The sequence below is a fragment of the Camelina sativa genome, chromosome 8 (assembly GCF_030686135.1).
Source record: "Camelina sativa cultivar CO46 ecotype springtype chromosome 8, ASM3068613v1".
NCBI lineage: Eukaryota > Viridiplantae > Streptophyta > Magnoliopsida > Brassicales > Brassicaceae > Camelina > Camelina sativa.
Window position 1 is genome coordinate 1,840,995 of NC_141887.1, and position 21,586 is coordinate 1,862,580.

Consider the following 21,586-nt stretch of genomic DNA (forward strand, 5'->3'; position numbering starts at 1 on the left):
CTTGCGAATGGGTGATGATGTCACATGTACCAAGCAAGTGTCACTGTCTGTGATGACCCCACGTGCAGGAGGGTGGGAGCAGCGCGCTGTAGTGAAGCTTGTCTGTGGTGAAGTGTGTGGGCAACACGCGTTCCTCTCTCAGTCCTCGTGATTTTTTATGGTGGGTTCCTCCTAATACCGCTGACGTGGAACTGTCCACACGCACAGTCACATAGTACTTTGGCCTCTTTCTGCGGCAGCACAAAGTACACAAACACAAAGGGAGTCAATTATGACCACCACTAAAACTATAAAAATTAGCGATTAACAAAACAAAAATATAATAAAAATTAGATATGGAATTGGTAGTATTAAGAAAAGCAGCATATTCGTATGAGTCTCAAAGCACTCAGGACATCACACATTGGACGTCATATTCTGCATTTATTAAAAAATCAGTAATACTTTTTTTCAAAACAGTCTTGTCTGTACGGCCATTTCAATGGCATTTAGACGTCAACTTCGACATTTATACTTAATCATAAAGAATATCATGGTTGGGTTATCCATTCACCAAAACAAATGTGTTACAATTTTGATTCCAAATCTTTGGAATCAATACAACCGACGAAGTTATTCTTTATCTACCTTTTGCTTAAATGATTTACACTTTTTAATACTACTATTGTTTATGATTCTCAACAATAAAGTTGTTTTTCCCCCGAGTATAAAGTAGTACTAAAGAATCTGGTGCTTTAATTTTGATGATGTCTTTTTTTTCCCTAACAAGACAAGTTAAAAAAAATTATCGAAATAACATTATAGTATAATATACACACGTGAAGGAATTGGATTTGGTAAAAATGAGATAAAACCATACCAAAGCCGGAAAAGATAGATCGGTCGACAACATTGTTTAGTCTTATTTGATTTGCGTCGCTCCACTTTCAATTTGTCTGTTTCTTCCTGTCGGCATTATCACATGTGACCTCAAAAAAAACATTCCTCCTACCCGATTTAAATCAGACTATAAATAAAATATCTACAATTAAAATTCTTAAATACACAAAGATTACTTTTAAATAAAATAACTTTTTCAAAATTTGAAATTAAATTAAATTGAGATGAGAGAAAGAAACTGATGATGGGGTGAAAAAACAAAAATGTTGGTTAGGTCTCCCGTGAACATGTGACGATGGGATTAGGATGACACTTGTGACCACCTTTTTTTTTTTTTTTTTTTGGCCCTTTACCTCCTCCACTCCAATTTATATATAAACATCGCTTTGTAGAGAGACGTACACTGTATAATAATACTAGTATTACGTGACTCTTGGTCTCTTTTGATTTAACTCCCACACGTCCTGCTCCAGCAATTGCAATTGATAGAGAGGACGAGACGATTCTGTGTTTGTGTGTGTGTGTGTGGTACTCAATTGTTCTTCCTTTCCTATTTTGATTTATATGTTCCGTTACGATTTTTATTAACTGATTCTAATAACCCTTTTTTTTTTTTTTCTTTTCTAGGTTCTGAATTATTCGGACGTGATTGATTGATTCGAAGTTGAATCGGGAAAAAGGGGGAAATGGCGGAGGAGTACAAGGAGGCGTTGTTGGAGAATCACAAATATCACGACGGATGCCCCGGGTGTAAAGTGGAGCAGATGAAACAGCTCCGGCGTGGTTATCCATACCTGGAGCTTTCTTTCGTTTGGATCATCGTCCTCTCCACTTGTAACCACCTTTTTCCTTCGCCTTTCTCTAATTCTCTTATTTATTAAAATGGATTATTTTGGTTTATGAAATGGTATATTGAACTAGTTTAGAGAGGATTACAGAATATGATTTTGCTGCTAATGTTTTTTGTTTTAAGTCAAAAAAATTGGTTAATTAGTGTGAGAAACCTTTTTCTTGTGTTGAAAGTAATGATTTGTTTACGCCTTCTCTCATTTGTTTGCAGCTCTGCCTATTTCTTCACTCTATCCTTTCCTCTATTATATGGTGAGTATTTGATTACAGAGTTTTAAGATGAGGCTATCATCATCATATATCATTGATTCCCGTTCATTAATTTAATAGTATGTCTCCTTCATTTGTTTTCATAGATTGATGATTTTGGTGTTGCAAAGACTGAGAAAGATATCGGGTTTTATGCTGGATTTGTCGGTGAGAGAAGACACCTTTTTTTATAGTTCTGCACTGAATCTTCATATGTGTGTATCTACCTGTTTGTTCTAATTGATTTCTTACTACTACTTTGAAGGGTGCTCATTTATGCTTGGAAGAGCATTGACGTCGGTGTTCTGGGGCATTGTGGCTGATCGTTATGGAAGAAAACCGATTATACTCTTGGGAACTATCTCAATGTTTGTCTCCTTAAAAACACACATAATATTTTGATTAATGTCTCCCCCTCTGTTAGTCTTTAGATGACTGATTTGGTTGTTTGTTTGCAGTGCCATTTTCAACGCTCTTTTTGGCTTGAGTGTTAACTTTTGGATGGCTATTGGCACTAGGTTTCTTCTTGGCAGTTTTAACTGTTTGCTTGGAACCATGAAGGTGACGTCTTTGTTCCCCCACTATTTTTGGTCTGTGCACCAGATTATCAGGTTGCATTTTCTCATTTACAATTGTCAATTTCAAAATGTTTCAGGCATATGCGTCAGAGATATTTCGTGATGAATATCAAGCTACAGCAATGTCAGCTGTAAGCTTCTCTCCATCACATGTTTTTTATATGTTTTTAACTGTTGGTGTCATGACGTTTGTAACTTTACTTATTTCAGGTTAGTACTGCTTGGGGAATTGGACTGATCATTGGCCCTGCTCTAGGCGGGTTTTTGGCACAGGTAAAGTGATCACATCCAAGTTTTTATTTTTCCGTAGCTTTCCAAACCTTTCCATTTGTTTTGTTCTAAATGCTTGAAGCTTATCTTGTGTCCATCTCTTTCGCCTACGTATTGATTCATATTTAGTCTTTCTAACATTCTAATTATTATTTTTCAATCTTCTCCAAAATTAGCCGGCAGACAAATATCCAAATGTGTTCTCCCAAGAATCCATTTTTGGCAGGTGTACCTTCTTTCTTACTCCTCTGTTAAGAGTTCAAGTAGAATTGATATAATGGAATCTCATGAAATAAATATGCGAATTGCAAATTGCAGATTCCGGTATGCGTTGCCTTGCTTTACAATATCAGCTTTTGCATTGCTTGTGACAGTATTGTGCTGCTTCATTCCGGTATTCTATTTTCTTCAAACTCCTACTTAGAACCTTGTATTTATTGGTGACTCTTCTTTATTAATATAGTTCGCACAGAGTTCAACCACTATAACCTCCTTCTCTTTCTCTGGTAGGAAACATTGCACAATCATAAGCAGGACAGCACATCACATGATGAATCCTACGAAATACTTGAAGCTGGATCTCATGAATCCACTGCTTCTACCGGGAAGGCAGGCAAAAACGATAGAAAAGCTTCTCAGTCTCTTTTGAAGAATTGGCCTCTAATGTCATCTATCTTTGTGTATTGTGTTCTGTGTCTGCATGATACTGCATACTCTGAGGTAAGTAGTTGAGCTAGAGTTGTCATCTGGCTCAGGCAAGAATTAGTTTTCTACTGCTGAACATTCAAATTCTGTCATTTACTTTCTTGATGATATTGAAGATCTAGATTTTGGTGTTAGACGCTATACATGTGTTTATCTGGAAGAATAAAAGTGAAGTGGACTACCTGTTTTTATTTTGTTTTTCTCTAGTGCGGTCTGTTGTATCTAGCCTTTGCTTAGCAAACTGTAGCTGTTTGGCAATTATGGTCCCAGCTGAGAGCAGTGGATTGAATAGGGACTGATCAGAATGTGGGGTGCATTTTGGAAATTTCTAGGTTTAAGCTGGGTCCTTATCCCTTGGTTCTAGATTTTGTACGTTGATTCCATTAAAGAATCAGACAAGTTTCTTACCAGATTAAAATTGATGGAACAGTATTAAGACTCCATGTTTGTGAAATTAGAGCCTTTGCCACTTCACTGGACTGTTCTCTTTATCTGAACAAAGAAACTCATAACTTGTAATCTGACTATGCAGATATTTGCACTATGGGCTAACAGTCCAAGGAAATATGGAGGTCTGAGCTACTCAACCAATGATGTCGGTACAGTTCTTGCTATCTCAGGTATGCATAACATCCTTGCTCTTGATGTCTTGCGTTTTAGTGATACAGAACTTGTGAAAATGATCATTAAAGTCTGGTTATATATAAATCAGCATGAGAGTTAAGCAATCATATATAAGCAGAATTCTTACTAATGAAAGTGAGACTAATTATTACTCCTCAAAATTTCTGCTTTAGGTCTCGGCCTATTCTTTTTTCAGGTTTTTGTTTATCCTTTCGCTGAGAAACTGCTAGGACCAGTACTGGTCACCCGATTTGCTGGGGTCAGTTGATATTCCCTTTATTGTTTCTCTGCATATTATAGTGAACTTGAATACAACAAGATAGAGATCGTTGTTCTGACAAGTTCTTTCGTTTCAGGCACTGATGATACCAATACAAATGAGTTATCCATTTATAGCAGATATGTCAGGTCTCAGTCTAAGCCTGATGTTAAATTGTGCATCAATCCTTATTAATGTGCTAAGTGTAAGTTCAAAAGCAAATTCTAGTTCTGTTCTTTCTTTGTGTGTGTATTTAGGCTAAATATACAGAAAACGAGGTCATGTTAATATACTTCTCGTATATATCTACAGCTGAAATGATTTGTCTTTGTATATATATAGGTGTCTGCGATAACCGGGTTGTTGATCCTGCAAAATAGAGCTGTGGTAAACAGATGTTCTTTCATCTTTTGTAAACTGTGGACAAGTTTTAGTTGCGCTCTTCTAACTTTATATTTGTATGAACCAACAAAAACAACAGGATCAGAGCCAAAGAGGGGCGGCTAATGGAATTGCTATGACTGCGATGTCTCTTTTTAAGACCGTTGGACCAGCTGGTGCTGGCATCTTGTAAGTGACACTTTTGGAATTTAACGAGAAAGTGTATTCAAAGAAGCAGTAATGACTAAACAAACAAATCTCTATTGCTGGCAGGTTTTCTTGGAGCGAGAGGCGACTAAACGCCGCATTTCTACCAGGTATCTCATTACTTCCCAATTTAGCCTCTCTTTAGGATGTTCATAATACTTATGCTTAACACTAATAGTTTGAAAACGTATGCAGGATCGCATATGGTGTTCTTTGTCCTGAATGTGATAGTTGTGGTCGGTGTAGCACTCACCTTCAAGCCATTTCTAACAACAACGGCTCGAAGATGAAAATTCATTTTGAATTGGTAAAGATAGGGAATGTATTGGACTCGTTGATTCTTTTAAATTCAGACTCGAAAGAAACCGTAATAAAATTTCACTAACCTTAGGATTTATCAGCTTCTTTTTTTTTTTTTTTTCGGTCCTTTTGTTTTGCTTTGTCTTCTGATATTTCTACCAAGATACATACACCAAAAACATCACCGCTTTCAGATTCATGTATGTCATCCTGAAGTGATATATTAATCGGTTAACAAACCAATCTGTCCAAAAAGTATTTTCATAGACGGCTGTAAGGTGAGACTGAGCCGTTAATTTACTTATTTTAATACAAAACACACGTCGCAAGCTGAATAAAGTATTACTTGATGAATAATATTTATCCCAGTAAACAATTTTTTTTGGTTAATTTTACAAAAAAAAAGTATCTCAAACTTGTAGTGCCGACCTCTCTTCTTAGCCTATCAGCAATGGGACCCTTACTTTGCAAAAACAATATATTGTACGATTTGACTGATTAATCTTTCTCTGGTCCGCTTTGGCTATGATTATAGTGTTCGGGCTTCGCAGCCTCTCCTAGTCAAACTTACTGTTTCGGCGCTGCCGGATGGTCAAAATAGTTCAACCTTTATGCTTTTTTTAGGCATGATTAATTTCCATATTTTTTAATGACAAGATTCAATTTTTTAAGATTTTGGAGATGTTCTTTATATAATTTGACAATATTGTTTTGAGGATTTTAATTAGTAAATAACTCATTAATGTACTATTGGATTGAGATGATTTTAGCATCAAATTGTTTACTTTTTTTACTAGTAAAAAACTAAAAACTAAAAACAATTGAATAGTAAATTAACAACTCAACAACGTGGTCATGATAATAAAACTTTACATTAAGAAACAAAAAAAGTATAACTTTAACAAGGTAAAGTACAGAAATTAAAATTATTGAAAATTTTGAATGGTCCACCACAAAAAGACCACCGAAATTAAAAAGCTAAAGTTTTTTATTTTAATGAAATCGATTTCTGAACATGGGCGTCGAACCAAACTCTTTAAAAGTCAGGTAACACAGATGTAACCACTCACTACTCCAACCTAATAAATGTCAGCTAACTTCTAGTACTATGCGAAAGACATATCCCATGGACGTTGTTGTTTTTTGTGCAAACCATTGTATACCTTCCCCAGAACTGTGCACGAGGCTTTACTACAAACTACCAACGAAAAAGTTGAAAACAAGTTTGGGAATTTTGTCCTATTATTAGGTCACCCATTACATCATAATATTGGACACATTCGAAATTTACAACAATCTTATCATATAAATATAAATATAAATATAGTAGTGGTCTATATTGTCTACGATGACTCAATCAAATCAACAAGCACAACGTAATCGGGTTTGTACAGATGAAAATTTTCACGTAACTCAAAAAGATTTTTTACGACAGACGAGTATGTATATATAATAGATAAACAAGATTCACGAGTTAAGACCTCGCAACCAAGATCTCAATAATTTTCGACAGATTTTGCATATCAACTCTGCCCGAAAAATGACATTTCAATTTTAACATCATTTTATTCCGTAGGACTGAATAGTATAAAAATGACAAGTGACAACTGAAGAGGCCTGAATTTATTATTATTTTTACATATATATATATATAAAAAGACAACAGTAAAATGAAAATATTTATGATTAAGAGAGTTGACATGTCATAGCGATTGGTAAAGGCAAAGGACAAAGTTGTTTTCTCCTTCTCTCTCTTTCTTTTTTTCTCTATGTTATATAATTAATTTGTTTTCCCGTCATATGTGTAAGAAGAGAGACTAGTACGTGAAAAAAAACATATTTGCATCAAGACCATATCGCCACCTTCCTCCTCCTCCTCCTCGTTAAAAAAAAAAAACCACATCTCCCCAAGTTATTAGGATTATTAGGATTGATTGGTGTGAGAATGGCGGAACAAGAGTATACGGAGTGTTTGCTAGGGAATAAGTACCATGACGGTTGTCCTGGATGCAAAGTTGACCAGATGAAGAGGCTTCGCCGTGGCTTTCCTTTCTGGGAACTTTTCTCCGTTTGGATCATCGTCCTCTGCACTGGTAACCTAAAACCTCTCTCTCTCTCTCTGCTCTTCTTATGTTTCATTCGAGAGAAGATGATGGTGATGTTTTCTTATCTCAACAATAATGATTTTTTTTTGCATCGTTTCAGCTCTACCAATATCTTCTCTATTCCCTTTCCTTTACTTTCTGGTGAGTGAGTAGTGACCACATAATGCTTTACAGTAGAGATTACTTTACTCACCCGAATATATGTTTGTTTTTGTTACGTAGTGTTTTGGGTTTTAGTGACTATTTAAAACGTGTGACATATTTGGTGTAGATCGATGATTTTGGCATAGCAAATAAGGAAGAAGACATTGGTTTCTACGCTGGGTTTGTTGGTGCGTTTGTACTTACCTTCTCTTGGACCATCATTTCAGCTTATAATATAATTAATCTGTTTCAAACTCACATTGTGTGTGTGTGTTACCTTTTTGGAGGTTGCTCGTTTATGCTGGGACGAGCGTTGACATCTGTGATCTGGGGACTTGTTGCTGATCGTTATGGTAGAAAACCTGTAATCCTTATTGGAACTGCTTCAGTGTTAGTAATTTTTTTGCATTTCTTTCTTCAAGCTCTCATAAGAAGCCTTTCGTTATATTTCTCAAAAAAAAAGACTAATGCTTTGGATCTGTTACAGGGTCGTTTTCAATACTCTGTTTGGTCTAAGTTTGAATTTCTGGATGGCCATTATTACAAGGTTTTGCCTCGGTAGTTTCAACGGTTTACTTGGTCCTATAAAGGTCTCTTCTCCTCTCCTCTTCTTAAACATTATTCAATACTTGTTCCATTGAATATTCTTGAATCTCATTTATATGAATCCAGGCATACGCAATGGAAATTTTCCGTGATGAGTATCAAGGTTTAGCACTCTCTGCAGTAAGCTCCTTGTTCCAAAGTTTACCTCTTTTGTTTTTTTCAAGTTCAATAGAGCAATTTAGAATCTTAACATATCTCTGTAGGTTAGTACAGCATGGGGAATTGGACTCATCATTGGCCCTGCTATAGGAGGTTTTCTTGCTCAGGTCTTCTTCATTTAACATAATCATTTCAATCTTGGTTTTTTCTCCACTCTAGCTTTCTTACCCTTCTTGATTCTTGTTTAAACTCCCTATCTTGTAGCCTGCAAAGCAATATCCAAGTTTATTCTCACAGGACTCGATTTTTGGCAAGTAAGTGTTATTTTCTTATCTTATCTCCTCTTCACTTTCATTCAACTCATAGATATATAGTCTCATTGGTCTATACATTATAATGCAGATTCCCCTACTTTTTGCCATGCTTTGCAATATCCATTTTTGCGTTCTTGGTGACCATAATTTCGTTATGGATTCCGGTATGCTCTTTACTTTTTCCTGCTTCATGAAGTCCTTAGTTACTGTGTTCATTTAGCTTAAGCCTAGAGATGGTTGCTTCTCCTCTCCAGGAAACATTGCACAATCACAAGTTTGATGATGATCAGCCTTTTGATGCTGTCAAAGATGATCCTGAATCTAATAAAGTGGCAGAGAAAAATGAAAAAAGTTCTCTCTTGAACAACTGGCCACTAGTTTCATCTATTATCGTCTACTGCATCCTTTCACTTCATGATATGGCTTACTCAGAGGTGAGAGACTCTTCTTCCTCTTCCACATTCATCTTTTGTTTATTTTGGCCCATTGATGAGAAATCTTCAGCTTTCTTTCTTCGATAGATCTTTTCATTGTGGGCAAACAGTCCGAGGAAATATGGAGGTTTGGGATATACCACTGCAGATGTTGGTTCTGTTCTTGCAATTTCAGGTGTGTTCATACGTCTCAATGCTAACATTTGTCAATAAGAATGTTATGTTCTGACCTAGACACTACTTCTTTCTAGGATTTGGTCTCCTTATCTTTCAGCTTTCCCTCTACTCTTACGCGGAGAGGAATTTAGGCCCTATCATAGTTACACGTATATCTGGGGTAACCACTATACTCATGTTGTTCTTATTGTTAAATCTTATGTTCTTGAGTTTGAACGTTCTAATCTTGTGCTTGTTTTGGATACTCTACAGAGTCTGGCTTTAGTTGTGTTATCAACTTACCCACTAATAGCAAAGTTATCTGGTGTCGCCCTTACCCTGACAGTAAATTCTGCATCCGTAGCAAAGAATGTTTTAAGCGTAAGTCTCTGATAACCTTAAAGTAGAAGACTGTGTTAATTTGGAATTTGGTCTATATCCTCGACAGTTTTGTGTGTTTATGTGTGTAGACTTCTGCCATAACTGGATTGTTCATCCTTCAAAACAAGGCTGTAGTAAGTATTTTTACAGGATTGATTCATTTTACTATTTAGTTAGGTAAGAAACCAGCAATGATTAGAACCTCATTACAAAAATTATTTACAATAATAGAGACAAGACCAAAGAGGAGCAGCTAATGGGATTGCCATGACAGCGATGTCTTTTTTTAAAGCAGTAGGTCCAGCCGCAGCAGGAATCATGTGTGTGCAACTTCTTCTACCTCATTTTTTACCTAATTATGTTTGTTTATTCGCAATTGTCTTATTTTCGTTTCGCTTACAACTTTGTTTATGCGCAGTTTTTCTTGGAGCGAGAAACGTCAGAATGCTTATTTTCTCCCTGGTAATGTCTCAATCTTCATGTTCATATCCACATTATGTATCAACTAGCTATATAAGTTGAGAATGTAAACACTTGAACCAAGTGAGACTATATATATTAAAGATGGTGATCATAATGTGATGCAGGCACCCAAATGGTATTCTTTATACTGAATGTGGTATTGGCACTCGGAGTACTTATGACGTTCAAACCGTTTCTAGCTGAAACACAACATTAAGAAGAAGCTAAGAAGATTTCGATGGTATATTCAAATTACATGGGATTGTATTTTGAATTAATTGTAGATTTGTACTGTATTTGTCTGATTCCAAAGTTAGATCAGAGATGTATGTTTAATACTACTATATGGCACGGGGAGTTTAGAAGAAAAAAAAAACTTGTTAGGATCTTGTCATCATCCCCTATATATATATTATTGGACAAGTTGTTCACAAAATTTTGAATCTCATGTGTCAGAAGTCAGAACAATTGTAACAAGTTATTTGAAATATCTCTTTTGTAGCATATATGTATATATGTCATTGTTTCAATATATACGCGATCAGAATTTGTTCCCGGGTTAAGTTTCTAGATACTGAAAGATAACATTCGTGAATGATCCGGAATATGAAATTGCAATTGCTTTTCGTAAGTGATGATTCAACCACTAGAGATCAAAACAATAATTGATGATTGAAACTATTTGACCTTTGATTTTTTTTTTTAATCAAAGATCTAAAGAAATATTTTATTTTAGGACAACAAAATTTTATGACAAATGAAATCTGGTAAATTATGTAACAGAATCTCCATGAAACAACAAAAAAATCGCAACCGTCTATATATCTCTTATTAGTCAAAACCGTAGACGTGTCGCTTCTTTTAGTTGTTGTAGCTTACATACACATTATACGTCTATGCATCCACTAACCTATATCTAAACAAGGTTATCCTCAAGAATAAGTAGGCACCAGTTTTTGGTACCGGCATGCAAAGGTTCGAATCCTTTCACTCGAGATTATGAATGAACACCCGCTGGGATCTGTACCGAGTCCAAAACCTAGCAACTCAAGGAACTTTGTTTCTTATGCAATAATAGATTTGGAACCCTCATCTAAACCAATAAATATATGGATTTGTTGGCAAAATAGTATATTTTCAAAACTTAATTGGAATTGTAGTACATTTACTATTTATAATTGGATAAATAGATGAGTTTTACTATTTGTGTAATAGAAAATTGTGAGATAGATAAGAAAGTGGGGTATAGTATAGTAGTGTAAAATTACAAAAGGGTAGCTGCATAAAAGACATCCGTACAACATATTTAGTGTACACATTTATTACACAAATATAAATATTTTTATATCATTCATATTGAATATATTATATATCAGTTGTACGGATAAAAACATGTATATTAACATATATATAAGTACACTAAATGAACTGTACGGATTAAACTTGTGTATTATTATTCATTTGTATACTTGATATTTGTACACATTATAATGTGTACAGACACATGTACAGACACATGTACACATACATGTACACTTAATAATGTGTACGGATACAAAACTTATAAAAAATATTTAACATTATCAAATATAATCATTACACAAAATGCATATCAAATTATAAAAAAAAACATATATTTTTTTGTATTTGTAAGTATTGAATAATGTTTAAGAAGAGGAGAGGAGGAGAGGAGAAGAGACCTTTATAGTATTTTAGTTACCCCTTGAATCTAATAACTAAACATTATATATATATATTGAATAGTATTTTAGTTATTAGATTCAAGGGGTAATTTAATAAAAAAAAATATATATTTAATTTCAATGGCACATTTGTAAATAAAATGATTAGTAGAAGATTAAAAAGTAATTCAAATAGTTGTAAATAGTGAAAGTGTATGTTTTGCCAATTTTAAATAGTGAATGTACTAATTCTCCAATTAAGTTTTAAAAATGTACTAAAACTCCAATTTTCTCTAAATATATCTATTATTAATAAATAAACCGGACAAACCGAGAAATCAGTCAATAGCTAAAACCGACAACATCTTTCGTATCGATAGAGAAAGTACACCTCACTGAAAAAGGGAATCAACAAACATTTACATGATGTGAAGTAGTTTGATATGTACGTCTACGCATCAGCCACATACAGTATAAATAATATCTCAATTCGCCATTTCATCGTTAACCTCGAACTCTATTGAAATCCTATATGTATATATCCCATAAAGGACCACCGAAAAAAGTCAAATTTCATCTTCGTACGATTATAAAACCAATTTTTCTGAAAGTGAGCGTCGAACAAAAACTCTTCAAAAGTCCATAACTCAGATGTTACCACTTACCAACTTACCATTCAGTAATTTATTTTACTCAACCATTGTCAACTAATCTTTTATTATTCACAAGGAAATATCACATGGACGTAAAAGTAAGAAAAAAAAACAAAAAAGAGTCGCATGGACGATCTTATGTTTCTTTGGAGAAACAATTTTACTTTTCCTATATATTTCACAAATTTATTGAAAGGCTATGGAATTATTGAGTGTTATTAATTAAAGAGATAAAAAGTAGAATATATTGTAACCAGACAAAAATGTAAATAGTGCAAAGAGTAGTGTGAGGACTGACGACCGAGATGGCAGAATTTTCTTTTTGAAAAAATGTTAAGGAAAAAAACAAGAAATGCGAATGTGACTTGTGAGAGATTAAGAGGTGACATGTATGTACTATGTACGACCTCGATCGTTAAAACCATTCCAAATTGGTAGGATAGATAGATATTCCAAATTGGTAGGATAGATAGATATTCCAAATTGGTATAGGATAGAAAAATTGGAATAAGAGGTGTGTGAAAATGCGAACGTGATTAATATATATAAAAAAGAGACTAATTGAGAGGAGACGTGTTCCAAATCGCCAATCTTCTTCCCTCTCATTTTTAAACCACATCGCCATCTTCTTCCCTCTCATTTTAAACCACGCATCTTCCATTCCAAATTGTTAGCTAGAGAGAGGTGTGTGAAAAATGGTGGAACAAGAGTATACGGAGTGTTTGCTAGGGAATAAGTACCATGAGGTTTGTCCTGGATGCGAGGTTGATCAGATGAAGAGGCTTCGCGCGTGGCTATCCTTTCTGGGAGCTTTTCTCCGTTTGGATCATCGTCCTCTGCAGTAGTAATACTAATCTCTCTCTCTCTCTCCTTATTTCATTCTTGAGAAGATGATCATGTTTTCTTATCTCTATATATAATCTCAAATAACGATTTTGCATATTTTGTAACGTTTCAGCTCTACCAATTTCTTCTCTTTTCCCTTTCGTTTACTTTATGGTGAGTGATGAGTAGTGTGAGTTACCATGCCACACGCATAATGCTTAGATTTAAAAGTACTCAACTTTACTCACGGAAATATATTAGTTTTTGTTACGTTGTGGTTTGGATATTTTGGTAAAACGTGTGATATATACTTGGTGTAGATTGATGATTTTGACATAGCAAAGAAGGAAGAAGACATTGGTTTCTACGCTGGATTTGTTGGTGCGTTTGTACTTACCTTCTCTTGGACCATTTCAGCTTATGTTATAATTGTCAAAGTACTAGTGGATCATAAACTTGCATCAATATATAAAGTGGGCTTTAAATTTATATTGACATAACCTAGACCTCATCTCAATTATAATCTGTTTCAAACTCACATTGTGTGTGTGTGTGTTGCCTTTTGGAGGTTGCTCTTTCATGGTGGGGAGAGCGTTGACATCTGTGATATGGGGACTTGTTGCTGATCGTTATGGTAGAAAACCTGTAATCCTTATTGGAACTGCTTCAGTGTTAGTAATTTTTTTGCATATATTTCTTTCTTCAATCTCTCATAAGAAGCCTTTTGTTATATTTCTCAAAAAAGACTAATGCTTTTGATTCCGTTACAGGGTCGTTTTCAATACTCTGTTTGGCCTAAGTTTAAATTTCTGGATGGCCGTTATCACTAGGTTTTGTCTCGGTAGTTTCAACGGTTTAGTCGGTCCTATCAAGGTCTCTTCTCCTCTCCTCCTGCTTAAACATTATTCAATACTTGTTCCACTGAATCTCATTTTGATGAATCCAGGCATACGCAGTAGAAACGCTCCGTGATGAGTATCAAGGTTTAGCACTCTCTGCAGTAAGCTCCTTGTTCCGAAGTTTTCCTCTTTGTTTTTTTTTTTCAATTCAATAGAGCAATTTAGGAATCGTAACACATATCCCTGACCCTGTAGGTTAGTACAGCATGGGGAATTGGACTCATCATTGGCCCTGCTATAGGAGGTTTTCTTGCTCAGGTATTCTTCATTTAACATAACGATTTCTATATATCTTGTCCTTTCACTCTACCTTTCTTGCACTTCTTGATTCTTGTCTAATCTTCTGAACTATGTAGCCTGCAATGCAATATCCAAGTTTATTCTCACAGGATACGATTTTTGGCAAGTAAGTGTTACTTTCTTATCTCCTCTCCACTTTATTTTAGCTACTATATATATATATATACAGTCTCATTGGTCTATGAATCATAACGCAGATTCCCCTACTTTTTGCCATGCTTCGTAATATCCTTTTTTTTGCGTTCTTGGTGACCATATTTTCGTTATGGATTCCGGTAAGCTCTTTACTTTTCCTGCTGCATGAAGTCTGTAGTTACTGTGTTTCATTAGCTTTAAGCCTAGAGATGGTTGTTTCCCCTCTCCACTCCAGGAAACATTGCACAATCACAAGTTTGATGATGATCAGTCTTTTGGTGCTGTCAAAGGTGATCCTGACTCTAATAAAGTGGCAGAGAAAAATGAAAAAAGTTCTCTTTTGAAAAACTGGCCACTAATGTCATCTATCATCGTCTACTGCATCTTTTCACTTCATAATATGGCTTACTCAGAAGTGAGACTCTTCTTCTTCTTCCATATTCATCTTTTGTTTTATTTTGGCCCATGTATGAGAGAAATCTTTAGCTTTCTTTCTTGGATAGATCTTTTCGTTGTGGGCAAACAGCCCGAGGAAATTTGGAGGTTTGGCATATACCACTGCAGATGTTGGTTCTGTTCTTGCAATTTCAGGTGTGTCCATACGTCTCAATGCTAACATTTTTCAATAGAAATATAATGTTCTGACCTAGACACTATTTCTTTCTAGGCTTTGGTCTCTGTTGATGTATGAAATCGACAATATAAATAATATGTATATAAGTAGGAATATATCGGAGCAGGTCCTCTTATTAACGAAGAATTCGAGGAATGGTTTTCGGAAAATGACAATTAAAGAGTAAAGCGCAGTTAATACGAAAAATACAGCTCTTCTCTCTAATTGCCCAAAAAGTGAATCCCCTGACATGACAATGACCTCAAGTATTTATAGTGGGACCTTGACCTAGGGTTTACTCGGTCACCTGGTAAAATGACGATTTTGCCCCTGCGGCCTGTTGGGCCTGCTCCAAGACTTTTGGCCCAAAATCTTCTGAGAATCTCCTGTTTGGGCCTTATAAATGTTGGGGGGGCAAAGCCCATATCCAACAGTCTCCTTGTCTTTCAGCTTGCCATCTACTCTTACGCGGAGAGGAATTTAGGCCCGATCATAGTTACACGTATATGTGGGGTAATCACTCTGCATGCTCATGTTGTTCTTACTGTTAAACCTTATGTTTTTGAGGATGCACGTTCTAATCTTGTGCTTGTTCTCAATACTCACAGATTCTGGCTTTGGTTGTCTTATCAACTTACCCACTAATAGCAAAGCTATCTGGTGTCGCCCTTACCGTGGCAGTAAATTCTGCATCCGTAGCAAAGAATGTTTTCAGCGTAAGTCATTGATTGCATTAAAGTAGAAGAATGTGTAATGTGGAATTTAGTTTATATTCTCAAAAGTTGTGTGTGTGTTAAATGTTTATGTGTGTAGAGTTCTACTATAACTGGAACGTTCATCCTCCAAAACAGGGCTGTGGTAAGTTATTTCACAACATTGATTCATTTTACTTTTTAGCTAGGTGAGAAATCAGCAATTATTAGAACCTCACTAATTCTTTTTATATATATACAATAATAGAGACAAGACCAAAGAGGAACAGCTAATGGGATTGCCATGACAGCGATGTCTATTTGTAAAGCAATAGGTCCAGCAGCAGCAGGAATCATGTACGCAACTTATTCTACCTCATTTTGTTTTACATTATTCTGGTTCAAATTTTGTTATATATAAAACAAATAAACAATATAAATTTTCTAATTTTCGTTTCGCTTACAACTTTGTTTATCCGCAGTTTTTCTTGGAGCGAGAAACGTCAGGATGCTTCTTTTCTCCCTGGTAATGCGAAATCTTCATGTTCATAATCCACATTATTAATCTACTAATGTAGCTACATAAGTTGAGAAGTTAAACACACTTAACCAAATGAGACTATACATATTAAAGATGGTGATCATAATGTGCTGCAGGCACCCAGATGGTATTCTTTATACTGAATGTGGTATTGGCACTCGGAGTTCTTTGGACGTTCAAACCGTTTCTAGCTGAAACACAACATTGATAATGGGCAAAATGAACAGTTTGATGGTATACAAATTACGTCGGATTGTATTTTGATTGTAGAATATTGTATTTGTCTGATGCCAAAGTTGTACCAGAGATGTGTGTTTAATAGTATGGCTGGGCACGGCCGGGGAAAAAAACTTGTTAGACTACGTACGTACTGTCAAGTGTCATCATCCTCTGGGACAAGTTTTTTACAAAATCTTATCTCTGTGTAGAACAGTTGTAAGAATTAGTACAACATATGTCATTAATTTATTTTTGTTTCAAAACATGCCATTTTTTCATTATACGTGTTCGATCAGATCACACTGTGCCCGGATGTAAGTTTCTAGAGGTTGGATTTGGACGTCCAAATTCGTGGGTTCCGAAAGAACAAAAAAAAAAAAAAAATTTGGACAACCAAACATTATGACAAATCTGTTGGAAGTTGATTATTGGTTTAAATACTCAACTTAATAAGTAATCGAGAAACATGAAGTTTTGTGTTCAATGGTAATGGGTAACTACGTTCGGACCCGCACGTACGTGGAGGTTAATTTCAAAAATCAAGTTTGTTATTAGGTTTATGATATATTACGTATTGGAAAAGTATTTTTTAAGAATGTTAATAGTGATAATCCAAGACAACTGTATTAAAAGAATAATAAGAGAAATATGGTATATCTACTTCGAGACAAAAAATAGTAAGAGAAAGGTGGTATGTGGTATGTGGTATCATATTTTATTATATTCCCTCCGTTTCAAAATATAATATGTTTTAGAGAAGTTTTTTGTTTCATAATATAATATGTTTTCAAGTTTCCATGCAACTTTTAGATTAGTTTAATATTTTATATTATCCAGTATTGTTTCTGATTGGTTGAACTTGTTAAAATTAAAGACTTTTTAATATGCATGCTTTAGTTAAAACATCATATATTTTGAAACGGAGGAAGTAATAGTTTAAATAATATTATATCATTTTCTGAATTACCCGTTTTCGTATCCATTTATTTATCCTGATATTTGACATAAATAGGTCAATGAAATTTTTTGAATATATAACCAACCCGTCCTATCTTATATATATATATATATATATATATATGAAATGCTGAAATTTAGGATTTTACAAATATTTTCTTTTTAAAATAAAATTATGATAATTCCATATCTATTATTCAAATTTAATTAAATTTAGTGAAAGATATTGAAATTGAATTTAGCATGTGGCATAGGAGATGTTAAATTTTTGTAGGATAATCGATAAATTAATAAATTGTTACTTATGCATTGACTTTGCTGAATTCGATTCTAAAGACTGCATGGTGAGAGATATCAAATTGCGAGTGCCATCTTCAACTAAATTATCTGATCAAGAAAAACTTCTGAAATATAATACTATGATTGGTTTTCTTTATAATACTTTGATCGATCAGTGATAACCTAAACTTTGGTGTCTCGCATGTTTTCCTAGAAGCTTCAGTTTGTGATATGTGGACTATGTGTTGAACATGATCGACTCTTCATCCATGCGGTTGTTCTTTGGGTTATTGGGCTTGTTCTTGTATGGGCTTTGTGTCCTTTTTTTTTTTTTTGGTCCATAATTTTCATTTTGTTATCTGTGTTTCCCTTTCTTTTTTAATAAAACGAGATGAAAAAAAAAAAAGAAAAAAACTAAAACCCCTAAAATAAAGAAATTGTAAACGACATCTTCACTGTAAATAAATCTCTTGTCGGCAACATAACCTGTGTTTTGAATCTATTTTTTTGATTTGCAAAATTCAAGCGCACTTGACTCATTTTCACGGGAAGACCCACCAAACAAAGTTACAATCGAAGTTCTTTGGCGATTTTGAAATCAAAATCTCCAAATTCAGTAACGATTACAATAAACTCTCTTTTGAATTCAGTAACGAGGTAATCCTATTATGCATGTTTTAGTTCTATGTCTGAATTGTTATTTTGATTTTCGTTTATTTTCATATCTTCTGGGTTTTCAATCCTCTATGTAAATTTTGAAAGAGATGTGAATTTGGATTTTTGATTTGAGAGATAGATGATTACTCAAATTGTTTTTTGGGCATCGAATTTAACTCCGGTTTGGTTACTATGATTACATTAATTTTCATCTCTGATTACCATTTGGTATTTGATTTGGATTCTGTTTTTTTTTATTCATCTGAATTTGCAGATATCTAACCAAGGAACTATTTATAACCACTTTCGATTACGGGGGTAAGAAATATAGATCTATTTAACTTTTTGAATAAATTTTAACTTTTTAGAATTCAGGACAACGATAAAAATAATTCAGAACCCAGAAAAGATTTTATTTTTTAAAATTTTCAACTAAAAATTGTACAATATTAAGAAAATTTTCTTTTTCTTTAAGGTGGATTCTTCATGAAACTGGATGGATTGATATGAAGCAGATGGTATGTTTTATATATTCATCAAATGCCGTTTGGACCAAGAACAATAAGGTTAGTTCTCATCAAAGCTATATTTTAATACAATGACTATTCTCATGTTTCACTTAAATTGTTTAAGTAATAAGTCTTGAACTTTATGAAGACTAACCAAAAAAAGTTTATTGATTGATAATTTTCTAACATAATTAAGAAAATACAAACAATTAAAGAATGGAAAACTAAGATAAGATTTTAGATTTTCTTTTTAAAGAAGTACCATATCATTTGTCTACTTCTAAACATGCTTCCTTGTATGTCTTGTAGACAAATCTTTGTAAGTCCTTAAATCTTCACCCCATGTTGAACCTTTCGGAAAAGGAATAAGAGTTTCAAATGTGATTCTTGTTCTTTACCTTCTTTGATTGTTGTGTTGCCCTCTTTGAGTGCGTTTTTTTCTTTGATTCCATGTAAATCTGTTTTCGTTTTATTATAAAGGTTAGTAATAAGTTGTTGTAACATGCTTAATGAAATACAGATTAATACATATTCAGCTAGCAATGAGATAGTTAGATACATTGAAATAGTCCAATAAACAGGAAATACATTAGAAAAATTAAGTTGATGTTTGATTTAATATTATCATCATGGTTTTAAGAATAACTTTACCTCAATCATCTCAACGACTCTTTTGATTTTCTTTGTGGGGAACTGGAGATAGAAATCCTGCTTCTGTTTGCTTTCAAGTATTGATGAGTAATTAGAAAGCTTTACACATAATAATATTTAACCCGCGAGACATGCTCTATGATTGTACATGTAATAAGATTTGTGAGTATTTGAATATGATGTTTTATAGAGAATAATCACTCTATAGACTCACCTCACCGATGCTTGTTGGGTATGATTTTCAGGTATGCACTACAACTCACCATGTTGGATATCACACTTATGAAGGATGCATCATTGCTAGATATTGAGTGATACTATCAATGGCGGCCATCAATACTATTAAGGTGACTTTCTGGTTTGTTACTTTAGGTTTGATGTGTTTGGTTGTGTATGCCGTCTTCTTTGGTTATTATAGTAGTAATAGAGCTGATTGCGATGATAGGACTAAAATAGATCACCATTTGTGTTAGGATTAATTAGTCGAATATTCTATGTAATCAACTAAAGATTTTCAGTTAATGTTTTGTTATTTGTTTCCGTTTGATATGTTATTATAGAGGATGTTTAAGGATTTCATTAATCTATTTTTAAAAAGTTTTGAATGTTGATTATGGAGATGATAGAGTCCGATTTTGTTACTTTGGGAAAGGAGTAAGTTTCAGATTTTAATATTTTTGGTTTGGGATTTGGAGTTTAAATGTCAAAAAGATTTGATATGGTAAGTATTTAATGTCGGTAATACACAATTGTTTTATGATCAATTTGAATATTCTTTCTCCTAATTGTATTATGATTGGAAACTCTGATAATCCATCCACGATCCGAATAATGTTAGTTCGGGTCATGTAAGGTCCGCGTCTTTTTATTTGATCAGATTACCAGTTTGTCCCTAAAACTTTTTTTTCCTTGTTCTTCTGATTTTTGGACGTGGGGGCATTGTATGTTATAGATTAACTAAATATATATGTTTTTAATCTTTTGAGGCCGAGGATCTTAGAGGACTGATTAACTAATAACTATCATTGGTCGAAGATGTTTTGTCTCTGATATGGACAGCCTAATAAGTGATTGTTACGCCGAGTTCATCTTTGTTTTGGATCTTAAACTTTTAATGAATTTTTGTGGTCTACCATAAGAAAGGACCAGTGGACCACCGAAATAGTTAAATTTCATCAATTTCTCTGAGCGTGAGTGTCAAAAGTCATAACTCAGATGTAACCTCTTACCAACTTACATTCATTCACTCAACCATTGCCAACTCGCTTGGGTGATCGCCATTATGACATGGGGTTTCAGGTTTGGTTTGCCACGAGATGCTAGAAGGATTCACCCACATATTTTTTCATTTTTTATCAATTTTTAGTAAAACTAAGGATTCTTTTGATTCTTTCTCCAGATTTTTATATAAAATGCAGTTGTAAAATGTTATTTTTCTTTGAAATATAATTTAACATTTTATATAAGAAAAAAAAAACTAAAATAACATGTATGAATTATGTACCACTTCGACCGTTAAAACTAGGGCTAGGCACGTATCCTTGAATTTTTTGATACTCTTTACCCGACCTGATCTTTACAGATATTAGAAGAAAAAAATTCGTATTTGATCCGTAAATAACTGGTATTTGTAAATACGAATACCCGATAAAAAATAGTTGACTTTGCAGATACCTGATTTTTTACTTTTATCCAGAAAAATGAGTACCAAGTAAAAAAAATTCCATAACCACAATATAATTTCATATTCCAAAAATAATAAAAACGTAATTATGTTCAACATATAGTTCCAAAAATTATTAAATTTAAAATAAAAGCTTGTAATTTCATGTAGCAAAACCATTTTTACGTAAAGTAAGACGTAAGACGTGTAATTTCCTAGCTATTTACATTCTCTTTACATACATGAACATGGACCACATCACATTTTCATATTAGCATAATACAAAAGAACAATATTATAAGCAAATCA

General features: G+C 33.9%; 3 protein-coding genes, 2 long non-coding RNA genes and 1 pseudogene across 9 annotated transcripts; 5 read left to right on the top strand and 1 right to left on the bottom strand.

Moving 5' to 3' along the window:
* Positions 1–1,023: 1,023 nt before the first annotated feature.
* LOC104705630 (protein ZINC INDUCED FACILITATOR 1) lies at positions 1,024–5,396 on the top strand. Its single transcript, XM_010421674.3, has 18 exons — positions 1,024–1,407; positions 1,507–1,713; positions 1,940–1,980; positions 2,085–2,145; positions 2,243–2,345; positions 2,436–2,538; positions 2,633–2,686; positions 2,766–2,828; positions 3,002–3,051; positions 3,144–3,219; positions 3,336–3,545; positions 4,063–4,150; positions 4,328–4,413; positions 4,511–4,618; positions 4,756–4,800; positions 4,895–4,983; positions 5,068–5,111; positions 5,197–5,396. The coding sequence occupies exons 2-18, from the start codon at positions 1,566–1,568 to the stop codon at positions 5,289–5,291; spliced, it is 1,464 nt and encodes a 487-aa protein (XP_010419976.1). The 5' UTR covers positions 1,024–1,407; positions 1,507–1,565; the 3' UTR covers positions 5,292–5,396.
* Positions 5,397–6,983: 1,587 nt separating this feature from the next.
* On the top strand, positions 6,984–10,438 carry LOC104705635 (protein ZINC INDUCED FACILITATOR-LIKE 1). 2 transcript variants are annotated; one of them, XM_010421678.3, is made up of 17 exons: positions 6,984–7,394; positions 7,507–7,547; positions 7,678–7,738; positions 7,838–7,940; positions 8,038–8,140; positions 8,223–8,276; positions 8,360–8,422; positions 8,520–8,569; positions 8,658–8,733; positions 8,824–9,003; positions 9,091–9,178; positions 9,255–9,340; positions 9,433–9,540; positions 9,630–9,674; positions 9,772–9,860; positions 9,959–10,002; positions 10,128–10,438. In XM_010421678.3, the coding sequence occupies exons 1-17, from the start codon at positions 7,247–7,249 to the stop codon at positions 10,217–10,219; spliced, it is 1,431 nt and encodes a 476-aa protein (XP_010419980.1). In that variant the 5' UTR covers positions 6,984–7,246; the 3' UTR covers positions 10,220–10,438. The 2 variants fall into 2 exon arrangements, 1 of the variants encoding a protein (XP_010419980.1); XR_015563705.1 differs by having other exon boundaries at positions 7,030–7,394; positions 9,074–9,178.
* Positions 10,439–12,934: 2,496 nt separating this feature from the next.
* On the top strand, positions 12,935–14,713 carry LOC104705634 (protein ZINC INDUCED FACILITATOR-LIKE 1-like; annotated as a pseudogene). The gene is made up of 9 exons (XR_015563706.1): positions 12,935–13,181; positions 13,296–13,336; positions 13,483–13,543; positions 13,731–13,833; positions 13,933–14,035; positions 14,109–14,162; positions 14,257–14,319; positions 14,418–14,467; positions 14,559–14,713. The product of XR_015563706.1 is annotated as a protein ZINC INDUCED FACILITATOR-LIKE 1-like (transcript).
* Positions 14,714–14,731: 18 nt separating this feature from the next.
* Positions 14,732–16,824, top strand: LOC109125147 (protein ZINC INDUCED FACILITATOR-LIKE 1-like). The gene is made up of 8 exons (XM_019228255.2): positions 14,732–14,911; positions 15,000–15,091; positions 15,544–15,622; positions 15,718–15,825; positions 15,923–15,967; positions 16,070–16,158; positions 16,284–16,327; positions 16,459–16,824. The coding sequence occupies exons 1-8, from the start codon at positions 14,855–14,857 to the stop codon at positions 16,548–16,550; spliced, it is 606 nt and encodes a 201-aa protein (XP_019083800.2). The 5' UTR covers positions 14,732–14,854; the 3' UTR covers positions 16,551–16,824.
* Positions 16,825–18,177: 1,353 nt separating this feature from the next.
* On the top strand, positions 18,178–21,180 carry LOC109125832 (uncharacterized). Of its 3 annotated transcripts, none has more exons than XR_002032936.2 (5): positions 18,194–18,454; positions 18,729–18,772; positions 18,930–19,020; positions 19,860–19,961; positions 20,914–21,180. It is a non-coding gene; the product is annotated as an uncharacterized LOC109125832 (long non-coding RNA). The 3 variants fall into 3 exon arrangements; XR_002032935.2 differs by lacking the exon at positions 20,914–21,180 and adding an exon at positions 20,601–20,706; XR_002032934.2 differs by lacking the exon at positions 20,914–21,180 and having other exon boundaries at positions 18,178–18,454; positions 19,860–20,228.
* LOC104705633 (uncharacterized) lies at positions 19,103–19,999 on the bottom strand. The gene is made up of 3 exons (XR_015563707.1): positions 19,829–19,999; positions 19,615–19,677; positions 19,103–19,421 (listed from the first exon to the last, which is right to left on the bottom strand). It is a non-coding gene; the product is annotated as an uncharacterized LOC104705633 (long non-coding RNA).
* Positions 21,181–21,586: the final 406 nt, after the last annotated feature.